This window comes from Symphalangus syndactylus, chromosome 8 (genome assembly GCF_028878055.3).
Source record: "Symphalangus syndactylus isolate Jambi chromosome 8, NHGRI_mSymSyn1-v2.1_pri, whole genome shotgun sequence".
In the NCBI taxonomy this organism is placed as follows: domain Eukaryota; kingdom Metazoa; phylum Chordata; class Mammalia; order Primates; family Hylobatidae; genus Symphalangus; species Symphalangus syndactylus.
In genome coordinates, this window is record NC_072430.2 from 58994365 (window position 1) to 59007981 (window position 13617).

The 13617-nt window shown below is 38.6% G+C and overlaps 1 protein-coding gene across 2 annotated transcripts in view; it reads right to left on the reverse strand.

Annotated features, from left to right (window-relative positions):
* Positions 1 to 9895: 9895 nt before the first annotated feature.
* The window catches only part of PSMA3 (proteasome 20S subunit alpha 3), a 28894-nt gene continuing 25172 nt past the window's right edge, over positions 9896 to 13617 (reverse strand). For both annotated transcript variants that reach the window (XM_055289244.2, XM_055289245.2), the window contains exons 9-11: positions 11393 to 11460; positions 10887 to 10951; positions 9896 to 10052 (exon numbers count right to left, since the gene is read on the reverse strand). In XM_055289244.2, the coding sequence (XP_055145219.1) occupies positions 10008 to 10052; positions 10887 to 10951; positions 11393 to 11460 (178 nt within the window). In that variant the 3' untranslated portion in view covers positions 9896 to 10007. The remainder of the gene's footprint in view (positions 10053 to 10886; positions 10952 to 11392; positions 11461 to 13617) is intronic.

Sequence of the window (13617 nt, forward strand, 5' to 3'; positions counted from 1 at the left end):
CCCTCAAATCAAACCAGAATTCCTGCCATTTCTCAAAAAATCTTAGTCTATATATGCAATCATAAAGCTTCTTCCAGTGTTTGTATAATTTTGGTGGCCTAGATCTTGGTCAGATGGGACAGGGAGGGAAATTTTTGTATGAAGGAACATAACCAAAAAAAAAAAAAAAGCACCACCCTCTTGTTTCTTATTCCTCTGTGTATCATGTGATACTGCTTTTAAGGCCTTAGAATTGCTGAGGCCTTGGTAACCCAAGGCAAACTTGCTGTTTTCCTCTCAAATTTGAAGTTCTGCATTTTATTAGTCACGAAGAACTAGTCTGTTACGAGTAAATACTTAAGCCACAAAACTTGCTTCTCTGTGCTGCTGTGTACTTCCTGTTTTGTCAGATTTCCATTTAGGGAAAAGAATGGATTTTATGCTAGGCTAGCTTCTCCTGAAATTCAGTTTGGAAGCCATCCAGATATCTAGGGCGGGTGGTGGGGGAGAATGGCATGTCTTGTCTACATATGATGTCATTTGTCAGAAAGATTCATTTGGCTGCTTATCATGAAAGAGAGGGTTGCCAGGAAGGAAGAGAAACCTTTTGGTGTCAGAACTATTTAGTGTATGACTTGCCTACTTTGTGGCTTGCCTTTAGGCTTTCCATGTCAAATGTGTTTGAGGTTGTGAATGAATTATTATATTGCCTATGAAGGAAGGATCTATGTTCATTTCTGGTAGACTTTTATTCCAGAAATATGTAAGAACTGCATTTAGACACATTTGCTTCACTTATAGAAGAGACAAGTCAAAGGTTAGATGGTAATTAAACTGGCTACATTGTAAATGTTGAATCTCTTTTGGGGGAAAGTTGCAGTAAAACCATTTTAAGAATCTTTTGCAGCTAAAATAGTAAATAGAACATCTAGTTATAAATGATGAATTTTCTGTCAGTTTTTATCCCATGAAATGAAATTCCAATTAGTTGTTAATAGAATGTGTGAGTAGAATATGCTTTCAGTGTAATCCTGAATCCTACTAATACTGCTGGTGACAGAATATTGTTTTGCAATGGTGGAACCAAAGCTCGTCTATAAAATTCTCTTTGACCAAATTGACCCGGTCTGCATTAGGTCAGATCCAATTTTCTCTTTTTTGACCTGTCAGTAAAATATAAAAGATGCTTTTCAATCCCTGACCGTTAGTGAACAGTTACAGAATTTCTTCTTTATTGGCACCCTGGCTCTTTGTTCACTCGCGTGTTGGAAATGTTCTCCTAACATCTGTATGTTTTCTTCCTTGGGAGCTGATGTTGAATTCTAAAATATTTGGAACCATCCCTGTAAGTTTTCTGCCAGATTATTCCCTCCCCTTCCCCCCCCACCCCCCCTCTCTTTTTTCATCTAGGTGTATGTATGCTGCTATTTCTGAGACATACATTCCTTACACAATCATGAAAAAAAGTTTTCCTAGATGCCCATCATCCCCTACTGCTTCATCCCCCATTTTGCTTTCTAAATGTCATCTCTTTCTTTTTCTTTTTTTTTTTTTTTTTTTTTGAGACGGAGTCTTGCTCTGTTGCCCAGGCTGGAGTGCAGTGGTGTGATCTTGGCTCACTGCAACCTCCGCCTCCCAGGTTCAAGTGATTCTCCTGCCTCAGCCTCCTGAGTAGCTGGGATTACAGGCGCCTGCCACCACGCCTGGCTAATTTTTATATTTTTAGTAGAGACGGGGTTTCATCATGTTGACCAGGCTGGTCTCGAACTCCTGATCTCAGGTGACCAACCCATCTTGGCCTTCCAGAGTGCTGGGATTACAGGCGTGAGCCATCACACCCTGCCCTAAGTGTCATCACTTTAAAAGTAACCTTTTCTGTTACCCTATTCTCCTTTTAGTAACCTGTTTCCAAATCAGTGATTCTCAAATTTTAGAGTGTTAATAAGAATTACCTCAGGTACTTATTCAAAATACAGATTCCTGGGTCCCTCTTCATACCTAGTGAATTCAAATCTGTAGAATTCTGACTTAGGTGATCTTTGAACCACACTTTGAGAAAGTTGTCTGTTGCATGTATTCCCACTATCATGCAAATTCTGTCCTTCATATTTTTACATAGTCTACTTTGTTTTAATTACTGGAATCTCAGAAGTTTTTTACTCATAATTATTGATATGCTTTTTCTCCGGAATTCACTCATTGGAGGGGTCTTCCATTAGGTGTCCAGGAAATGTTCCCAAATTCCCTTCCATATTTGTCAGAATTTATGTCCTCTCCTTCCCAATGCACACGTTTATAGTTCAGTATAGACATACAAGTATATGTATACACATCTCTTTTTTATATATTTTTTGAGACAGGGTCTCTGTTACCCAGGCTGGAGTGCAGCAGCACCATCTTGGCTCACTGCAACCTCTGCCGCCCGAGTTCAAGCAATTCAGCTGTCTCAGCCTCCCAAGTAGCTGGGACTACAGGTGCCCGCCACCATGCCCAGCTAATTTTTGTATTTTTAGCAGAGATGGGGTTTCACTGTGTTGGCCAGGCTGGTCTCAAACTGCTGACCGCAAGTGATCTGCCCACGTCGGCCTCCCAAAGAGTTGGGATTACAGGCGGGAGCCACTGTGCCCAGCCTGTATACACGTTTAATAGACCCTGCCAGTGATTTTTAGTATCTGCTTTTCTCACTGGGGAAAGAACTATATCTTAACTTCTTAAATTTTAATCTTCCTTGGTGATGTGATACATCATAGGCATCCAAATGTTTGCCTTGAATTTTTGCTGCTATCACTTGGTTGCTGCTGACAGTCAAACCAGTCAGACCTACTAAATATCATATATTATTATCTTTATACCTGTAATTTTCCTATACCATTTTCTCTAAATTATCAGAATTTTCTTCGGTGCTATCTTAAGAATAATTCCCTTATATTAATCTTGAATCCCATTGGCTTTTCCTGAAAAAAGAAATTAACTCCCATTTCCACATGGATCTTAACAGTTCAACTCTTTATTTACATGAATTTTTCTCAAAACTTTGTGATTCCATGTAGTAGAAATGAAATATAAGTCCAAATGATACACTTCAAAGACGAACCCAAGATACATGAGTAAGGAATCCTGCTCATCAACTATATGTTAGTCACATTATACTAGTATTTATTTCAAAGAGATATATGGACTGGAAGGATACACTTTAATAGAGTACCTCTTGAAGGGATTGAGTGGTCAAAGAAGGAATATTACTTTTATTTGTAATGTTTTAATATATGAGGGATAGTAAATACATAGGTACGTATGAACATACCACATAACTTAAGTACATACATTGCAAAAACAGTGGAGGCTGGGCAGTGGCTCACACCTGTAATCGCAACACCTGGGGAGGCCGAGGTGGGAGGATCACTTGTCAGGAGCTTGAGACCAGCCTGGACAATATAGAGAGAGCGTGTTTCTTCAAAAATTTTAAAAAGATTAGCCAGGCATGGTGGTACATGCCTGCGATTCGAGCTACTCGGGAGGCTGAGGTGGGAGGGTAGCTTAAGCATGGAAGGTTGAGGCTGCAGTGATCTTTGTTCCTGCCATTGTACTCTAGCCTGGCAACAGAGTGAGACCCTGTCTCTGGGGAAAAAAAAAAAAAAAAAAAAAAAAAAACAAAACCATGGAAGCAAGCAAAAAAAAAAAAAAAAAAAAAAAAAATCCTAAAATAGTTATTCCAGGTTGTGGGAATATGGATGGCTTTCTTCTTTGCCCTCTCTGTTATTTTTGTTGTTCAGATGTTGTTTTGATGTTGTTGTTCAGCCTATTGCCCAGGCTGGAGTGCAGTGGCACGATCTTGCCTCACTGCAAGCTCCACCTCTTGGATTCAAGCAGTTCTCCTGTCTCAGCCTCCCGAGTAGCTGGGACTACAGGTACCTGCCTCCACACCTGGCTGATTTTTGTATTTTTAGTAGAGATGGGGTTTCACCTTGTTGGTCAGGTTGGTCTCTAACTCTTGGCCTTGTGATCTACCTGCCTCAGCCTCCCAAAGTGCTGACATTACAGGCATGAGCCACCATGCCTGGCCTTGTTATCTTTTTTTTTTTTTTTTTTTACTTTATACAGGCAAGGTCTCGCTGTGTTGTCCAGGCTGGAGTGTAGTGGCTATTCACAGGCACTTTCACAGCTCACTGCAGCACTGCTCCAGCAATCCTTCCACCTCAGCCTCATGAGTAGCTGGGACCACAGTTGGACACCACCACGCTGAGGTCTTTTGGGTTTTTTTTTACTTTTTTTTTTTGGTGTTGGTGGTTTAGTTTAAGCAGCAACATGCGAAAAGGTATCTTTAAAATTCACCCCAATTTAAAGGAGGGTAAGATACAATTTAGTGGTTTTATAAGGAAACAGCTTCTCAGAATATTTTGTAAAGGGCAAGAATCACCTTTTCTATTTCCTGTGTCCTTTAACAGTTCTAATAGGCAATTAATGTTTATTATGATTGAGGTATGCCGGGTGCAGTGGCTCATGCCTGTAATACCAGCACTTTGGGAGGCCTAGGTGGGTAGATCACCTGCAGTCAGGAGTTCGAAACCAGCCTGACCAACATGGTGAAATCCCGTCTCTACTAAAAATACAAAATTAGCCAAGTTTGGCAGTGCGTGCCTGCAATCCCAGCTGCCTTGGAGGCTGAGGCAGGAGATTGCTTGAACCCGGGAGGCAGAGGTTGCAGTGAGCTGAAATTGTGTCATTGCACTCCAGCCTGGGCAATAACAGTGAAACTCCGTCTCAAAAAAAAAAAAAAAAAAACCGGCGCAGTGGCTCCCCAGCACTTTGGGAGGTCGAGGCGGGCGGATCACAAGGTCAGAGTTCGAGACTAGCCTAGCCAACATGATGAAACCCCGTCTCTAGTAAAAATACAAAAATTAGCGCCTGTAATCCCAGCTACTCGGGAGACTGAGGCAGGAGAATCACCTGAACCCAGGAGGCCGAAGTTGCAGTAAGCCAAGATCGTGCCACTGCACTCCAGCCTGGGCAACAAGAGCAAAATTCTTTCTGGGGGGCGGGGAGAAGAGGTGTATTTTTTGGATTAAAATGGAATGCTTTCCTCAAACTGTTAAAATTAGATAGTGTTACAAGTTTAAAGAATAGGTTTAGCCAGTGCGATTATTGCAGTGTAATAAAAAGGATCCCAGGTGGCACACATGCTAGTGTGGCGCGCAGATGCTCAACTGAAGTGAAGGATAACGTGCGTTTCAACATTTTCTATATTCTAGGCAGTTTTTCTTAAGTCTTGGTTTATTGTGATATAGTAAAATTTACTCTTTATACGTATGATTCCATTAATATTAACAAATTTAAACAGTCTTACAGCTAAATACAGTCAAGATATAGAACATTTCCATCACTACAGGAAGTTGTTTTGTGCTACTTTAACAACTTCTTACCATGCTCAACCCCCCACCCCCACCCTGAGAACCACTGCTGTGTTTTTCTGATCATATAGTTTGGCCTTTTCAAAAATGTCATACAATTGGAATCATATAGTATGCATGAATCATGTAGCTGAAGTTTTCATTTCACTTAGGTAAACACCTAGGAATAGGAGTGCTGGGTTATATGCTAAGTGTTAAACTTCATAAGAAGCTGCTAAACTGTTTTCCAAAGCATCTGTACCATTTTCCTTTCCCACCAGCAATAAAGCATTCATTAGTCTACATACTCACCAATGCTAGTGTGGTCAGAATGTATAGTTTTAATTGTACACATTCTAACAGATGTAGAGTGGTATCTCATCGTGATTTTATTTTGCATTTTCCTAATGAATATCTTTTCTTATATATTTGTCATTCATGTGTCTTCTTTAGTAAATTTTCCTATTGTTTTGCCCATTTTTAAAAGTTGAGTTTTCATATTGTTCAATTTCGAAAGTTCTTCATATATTCTGGACACAAGTCTTTTGTCAGACATGTGATTTGCAACTATCTTCCCCCAGAGTTTTTCCTGTCTCGTCAGTCCCTTAATAGTGTTTTTAGGAAGGAGAACAGCTACTTTTAATTTTGATAAAGCTTGTCAATTGTTTTTCTTTTATGGATCATGCTTTTGGTGTAGTATCTGAGAACTCTTTTCTTAAACCAGTCACACGTCTTCTGTTTTCTTTGAAGCTTTATAGGTTGAGGTACATTTTGGTCTATGATCACTTTTGAGCTACTTTTTATATATAGGTAGTATAAGATATGGTTTGAGGTTTTTGTTTGGGGTTTTTTTTCTTCCTGCATATGAATGTTCAGTTGTTCCAGCACCATTTATTGAAAAAACACTATCCTTTCCCTAGTAATTTGCTCTTTTACTTTTGGCAGTTGACTGTATTTGTGGGTCTATTTTTAAACTCCATTCTATATTATATCTACATCATGAACTTTATAGTTAGTCTTGAAATTAGGTAGTGTGGGTCTTCTCACTTGTTCTTTTCAAAATTGTTTTGGCTCTTCTAATTCCTTTACTTTTCCCACATAAATTTTAGAAACAGCTTATTGATTTCTACCACTTTCCCCTAAAAAGCCTCTTGGGAATTTGACTAAGTTTACATCGAATCTAATAAATGATTTTGGAGAGAAATGATATCTTAGCAATACAGTCTTTTCTGATAACACTTCCTGTTTTAGTTCTTTTTCTTATTTAATAATTTTCCAACATTAAAACCTTTGACAAATTTAGATTTACATCTGAATAATTCCAGTTTTGTTGCCATTTAAAATGGTACATAATCCTTATTTTATAGATGAGAAAATCAAGTAACTTGCCCAAGTCACACAATTACTAAATGACAAAGCTAGATTAAAATCTATGAGCTTATAAACTAATGTCCTGTTTTGAACTACAGTACTAGTTTTCTTAAATTGTTGTGGTTAAACTGGGGTAGAGAGGAAGCCCTGACTTCTTTTAAGAAAAAAAAAAAATCCCACTACTGTAGTTCATAAAAGAATTGATCCCCCCACACTTATGTATTTTCAAAGTTTCAATTTTCCAGATCTGTTCAGGTGATAAACCATGCTTTTTTTTTTTTTTCCTTCCTCTTTCTTTGAGACAGAATCTTGCTCTGTCACCCAAGGTGGAGTGTAGTGGTGCTATCATAGCTCACTACAGCCCTGAACTCCTGGGCTCAAGATATCCTACCACCTCAGCCTCTTGAGTAGCTGGGACTACAGGCGCATGCCATCACGCCTGGCTTTTTTATTTTTTGTAGGGAAAAGGTCTCTCACTATGTTGCTTAGGCTGATCTTGAACTCCTGGGTTCAAGCGATCCTCCTGCCTCAGCTTCCCAAAGTGTTGAGATTACAGGTGTGAACCACCACACTCAGCCTCCGTGTTCATCTTAGAAGCCTTCGATTGACACATTTCTGAATCAGTGATTTTCAAATAGTATACCTTGTCCAGCAGTTAATATGATTTCAGTATGTGTACCTTTAGCATGTGAATAGTTATTTGTGCTCACCAGTTGAAATACAAGGACAGGATTTTTTTTTTTTTTTAAACAACTCTCAGTCTTGTGCGGGGTTGGCGGGGGGGAGGTGGTGGTATATACTTTATTAATATAGTGAAGTCATAATAGATACATATGGTCAGTTGGAACAACAAAAAAAAGCTGTACTTGGTTGGGGTTACAATAGCTGCATTTCATGTTTTGAAGTTCCTTTGATAGGTGGATATTTTTACAAAATGAGAATATTTGTAATCTTAATTTGCTACTTTTCCTGTGAAATGAAGAATACGCTAATGTTGAGATTTGTTAAACATTGATAACCTACAAGTTGATTTTATTTTTTAGGTCTCTATGAGTAAAGAAATAAAAGCAAATAGAATCTTATCAGATAAGTGCTTTTATAAGTCTAAATATATTTTATTCTTTGGAATCTCTAAAGCAAAATTTAAACTTTTTTTTTTTTTTTTTTTTTAGGTACCAGCATCAAGATGATTTATGGTAATAAGGTACTCAAGTCTTTGCTTAAAATAAATTTTACATTTATCAAAGTAAAATTTACCAGCTTTTTTTCCTAAAGAGGCTAGTCATATCTCATCAGTGGTTACAAAGTATCCTTACAATTGAACCTACATTTGTTAATCCTGTTTAGTGTGTATGAAAATCACTTGGTGGCTCATGCCTGTAATCCCAGGACTTTGGGAGGCTGAGGCGGGCAGATCACAAGGTCAGGAGTTCGAGACCAGCCTGGCTAATATAGTGAACCCCATTTCTACTAAAAATGCAAACATTAGTCAGGCGTGGTGGCAGGTGCCTGTAGTCCCAGCCACTTGGGAGGCTGAGGCAGGACAATCTCTTCAACCCGTGAGGCAGAGGTTGCAGTGAGTCGAGATCATGTCACTGCACTTCAGCCTGAGCGACAAGCAAGACTCATCTCAAAAAAAGAAAATCATGTCACGTGATATTCTTTCATAAGAGTTGAAGAGCTAGGTATATCTGCCTATGTTATGGCATCTATAGTAGCTTAGCTGCTTATATTTAGGACTCTTTAGAACCAGTGTCTTTCAAAGAGGGTTTTAACTATGCTGGTGTAAATTTTAAGAATAGATACATTCAAAGAAGAATTCAAGATTCATGTGACATTCATACTTTGGAACTTTGGGAAAGTATAGGAATGACAATAGATTGGCTTAGGGATAGTCAATTTACCTGTCTGTAAATGGATCCAATTTAGTATTGCTCCTGAATTTTTCTAAGATCAACACTTGTGTCATTCACAGTTAAATATATGAGTTGTGGCCAGGCCCGGTGGCTCATGCCTGTAATTTCAGCATTTTAGGAGGCTGAGGTGGGGAGATTGCTCAAGTCCAGGAGTTCAGGACCAGCCTGGGCAACATAGTGAGATGCCGTCTCTACAAAAAATTTTTAAAAGTTAGCCAAGCATGGTGGTGCTTGCCTGTGGTCCCAGCTACTCGGGAGGCTGAGGTGGGAGGATTGCTTGAGCCATATGCTCTAATATATTTTAAAATACATATTTTAAATATATTTTGAGTGGTAAAATATAGCAGATAATGTTACATAAAAGAAGGCATGGTAATGACATATGACATTACTGGTTTTGAGTTGTTTGTGTAGTAGTTAGCTATTAATATTCAGGTATAATGATTTGCTATTTAAACTACACAAATGCTCAAAGTCCAGCAATACCCTGCACCCAAATTCAGTGGCTGGATTACCTTCTTAGGAAAGCACAACACTTGAATGGAGTGACACTGGCATGAGTCCACTAGAGGGTGTGTATACGTGGCCTGAGTTCAAATTGTTCCTGCTGTGAGTACTGCTTTTCAGCTTCAAGTCATTCTTCTCGGCCACAGTACTGTTTATTCCACTTAGTAACAGTTCTGTTTACAGAGCACTTTCACATAAATTCTGATTTTTAACATGAAAGCTGTCTGATGTTGGATTTTTATTTTAATCTTTAGAGATCAAGACATTTTTTTAGTGACAGAATAGGGACTTTATTGATCCTTAAATCCACCCCTCACCACAATAAAGAAAAAAAGCAAAAACATCCTTGACTCATGTATTGAAGGGTCTTTTTTGAGAAGGGTCAGTTTTTGAAAAATTATCCAAAATTGAAATATCTGTCATCTGTATCGCATCTAAAGATTAACAGTGACTGATGACCACCAGTTATTTCATATGAAAGTGGGAAATCGTATCAGTTATTTGTCCACTAAGTTGGTAGGTGCTTTTTGTATAAAAGCCCAGGAGAATATGATCTGTAAATTCTAGTTGAGTGATGAAGATGGGGATTTCAATTAATCTACAGTCTTGGAATTAATTCTGCAGCATTTTAACCAGGGAATTTTTTCAGTAGTCATAAATCTATATTTTAATATTGAGTAAATGTCCTCATTTACCCCCACCAATTTTGTAAAGCAGATATTAACCAAACTTCAATAGTTATAAGACAAAAATTTAATGAAAATTGGACAGTATGTATAATCCAGGGCTAAATAGTTACATTGGACTGGAGTAGAAATTTAAAATACAATAGATGCTGGAGTAAATGTTACATATTATCATCATCTGATTCATCTTCTTCCTTGAGAGATTCCTGTTAAGAGAAAACAGGTGTTTAAAATTGATTTTTAAAATTGTTATATCCCACACCTGTGGGCAAGTTAAGCTACAACAACCTGAATTAAGTGGTTAAATTCCTTTACTTGTAATCGAATGAACAGTTTTAGAATAAGATACCCAAGCAAAGTTAAGCAAATGTTGCTCTAACATGCAATGACTATATCTTTGATAGAATATATACTTAAGAGACCTGGTGCAGTGCCTCATGCCTGTAATCCCAGCACTTTGGGAGGCCAAAAGGCAGATCACCTGAGGTCAAGAGTTTGAAACTAGCCTGGTGAAAACCTGTCTCTGTATTATTGGTGAAGCCAAAAATACAAAAAGTAGCCAGGTGTGGTGGCATGCTCCTGTAATCCCAGCTACTTGGGAGGCTGAGGCAGGAGGACCAGTTGAACCCTGGAGGCAGAGGTTGCAGTGAGCAGAGGTGGTGCCACTGCCTTCCAGCCTGGGTGACAGAGCAAGACTCCGTCTCAAAAAAGAGAACAAATATTTAAAGTATTAAAAGTCCTAAAAAACTCTTTGCAATCTAAAACTCCCAAGTTGTTTTTTGGAATCAAAGCAACTTTACCCACTAGAGATAACCTAGAAAATTTCTATCCTTAGTTCAACTGAACTATCAGTGTTATTTAATAGAAACCACCTCAGTTTATTTATATTATTCAACACATAATTTTGGTTAGAGAATTTTTTTTTTTTTTTTAATTAGGGATGGGGGTCTTGCTATGCTGCTCAGGCTGGTCTCCAACTCCTGGGCTAAGTGATTCCCTGACTGTACCTGGCCAAGAGAAGTTTTTGTGCTGTGGCTTACCTTAGCATATTTCTCTGCTTCTTCCCGTATATCTTTTGGAACAATTTCATGTCTTCCATTAGTTACTGTAAATTAAGCCACATGTGTAAATGAATTTTAAATTGAGTGCCATATTGTAACTTGCAGTATACTATAGGATCTACCCAATCCACATACCTGACTCACCTAAGGTTGCAAAGTTGTACTATGAGTAATACTCAAATATTTTTGTGTGCTGCTTCTACATGAGATTATATGTGCCTACATATTAAGTTCTTATGGAAATAAAAGTATGCTATAATTTATAAATCCTGAGCATTAATTTATAGCATAATATCTTAAAGCCATGAAATGGATGTTTCAAAAAATAACCTGTTCACAACTTAATTATTAAGCAGAACCTTCCCTTCATTAGACAACCCAGTAAATTTGTTTTAGCTTTCATTATATTAGAAAGGACACTCAGTTGTAAATTAGCTGTGGTACAGATTATTCCTAAGGCAAATAAATGTACAAAAATAACTTACATTCACCAACCCAGCTGAGTTCTAGTTCAAAAGCTTTATCCTTAACTTCATCATGTACTATGTAAATTCTAGGATAGAAAAGGGAAAGGTAAGATTTTGGTAACCTCCAAACATTGTAGTTCACAGACCCATAGTACAAATTAGAATGTCCATCCATAATAAAAGTATCTATAAAATTACACAGACACATTCTACATAGTATTTAACATTAGAGAAGACAGATTACACAGGAACTGAAATAAAATGAAACATCTACTCTCCCGACAAATGTTGAATATACCTAATCAACCAAAGTTCAGTTTATTTTTGCACATTGCTTTAGAGATATAACTTGGCTGGGCACAGTGGCTCACACCTGTAATCCCAACACTTTGGGAGACCAAGGCGGATGGATCACTTGAGGTCAGGAGTTCGAGACTAGCCTGGCCAACATGGTGAAACCCTGTTTCTACTAAAAAACAAAAATCAGCCAGGTGTGGTGGTGGGCGCCTGTAATCCCAGCTACTCAGGAGGCTAAGGCAGGAGAATTACTTGAACCCGAGAGGCAGGGGTTGCAGTGAGCCAAGATCACACTACTGCACTCCATCCTGCACTACAGTAGAGCGAGACTCCGTCTCAGAAAAAAAAAAAAAGATACTAACTATAAAAGATAACTCATAAAGAACACGGATTCACTAGGAAGAGGCGTCATTAACTGTGCCCTTTTAGAATATTTTTTGTCCATTAATTTAAATATTTTTAAAACCAACTAATTGGCTGGGCACGGTGGCTCGTGCCTGTAATCCTAGCACTTTGGGGAGGGAGAGGCGGGTGGATCGTGAGGTCAGGAGATCGAGACCATCCTGGCCAACATGGTGAACCCACGTCTCTACTAAAAATACAAAAATTAGCCAGGTGTGGTGGCATAGGACTGAGGCAGGAGAATTGCTTGAACCCAAGAGGTGGAGGCTGCAGTGAGCCAAGATCACACCACTGCACTCCAGCCTGGGCAACAGAGTGAGACTGTTTCAAAAAAATAAAACTAATTTATGTGCTTGCAATTATTAGTGGTCTCTTCAACCTACTTGGCAGTAGTCTTTTTAAGCTCCTTGTCCATTTTATAATGGCATATATGCCACATAACCTGGACTTCACATTGTAGTACTTTACAAATTACAGCAAAGAAGGAGGCACTGTCATGCAACGTATTAAAGTAACATAAAAAGTATCAAGAGGCTGGGTGCAGCGGTTCACATCTGTAATCCCAGCACTTTGGGAGGCCAAGGTGGGTGGATCACAAGGTCAGGAGTTCAAGACCAGCCTGACCAAGATGGTAAAGCCTGTCTCTACTAAAAATACAAAAATTAGCCAGGCGTGGTGGTGGGCGCCTGTAATCCCAGCTACTTGAGAGGCTGATGCAGGAGAATTGCTTGAACACGGGAGGTGGAGATTGCAGTGAGCCAAGATCGTGCCACTGCCCTCCAGCCTGGATGATGGAGCAAGACTCCATCTCAAAAAAAAAAAAAAAAAAAAAGTATCAAGTACAGTAGCAGAGTATAGCTTTATCTATTACTGTGCACTGAGTTACATACCTTACTTTTTGGAGGGTCTTCTAAAACCTTGCTATAATATGAGAGGATCTTGATTTTCTAGAACTAAGTAAAAGATAACATGCTGCTCCATTTTCTTAAATGATGAAGGGATGGCTTTCCTAACATGGAACACTTTAACAGATGACTACCATTATACCTATATATAAAAGATGGTAAGGAACTGATTTCCAGAAGCACTTCAAAGGATTGGTTCAGTGAAGGAAACAGAGTATATCATGATAAAATACTATACAATTCAAGGAAGATATCTGACTTCCTTTCTTAGCAGCTCTGCTGTATGTTGGTTCCTAGTGTTGCCGTTATTAACTGACAATCACAGAATGGCTTCTGCTTGCTTCACAACTGAAACTATGAGGGCGGAGGGGAGGAGGTAGCAAGAGGGATAAAGGCAGTAGCAGTAATGATGGACCGGTTATAAGAGACTGAGCGTCATGTAAATAGTATGTTTATTATACAATAGAGCCCATTGGAATTTTTTTCTTCCACATATTGTTAGATATAAAACCTGATACACTACCGTACGGACAGCTGATTGACTAGACTTTGTTCATGTAGTTCTAATGTGGAACACTTAGAGTTGTTATGAATTATGATTATAACTTTTGAATCTAAAAAGCTGACTACACAACATAT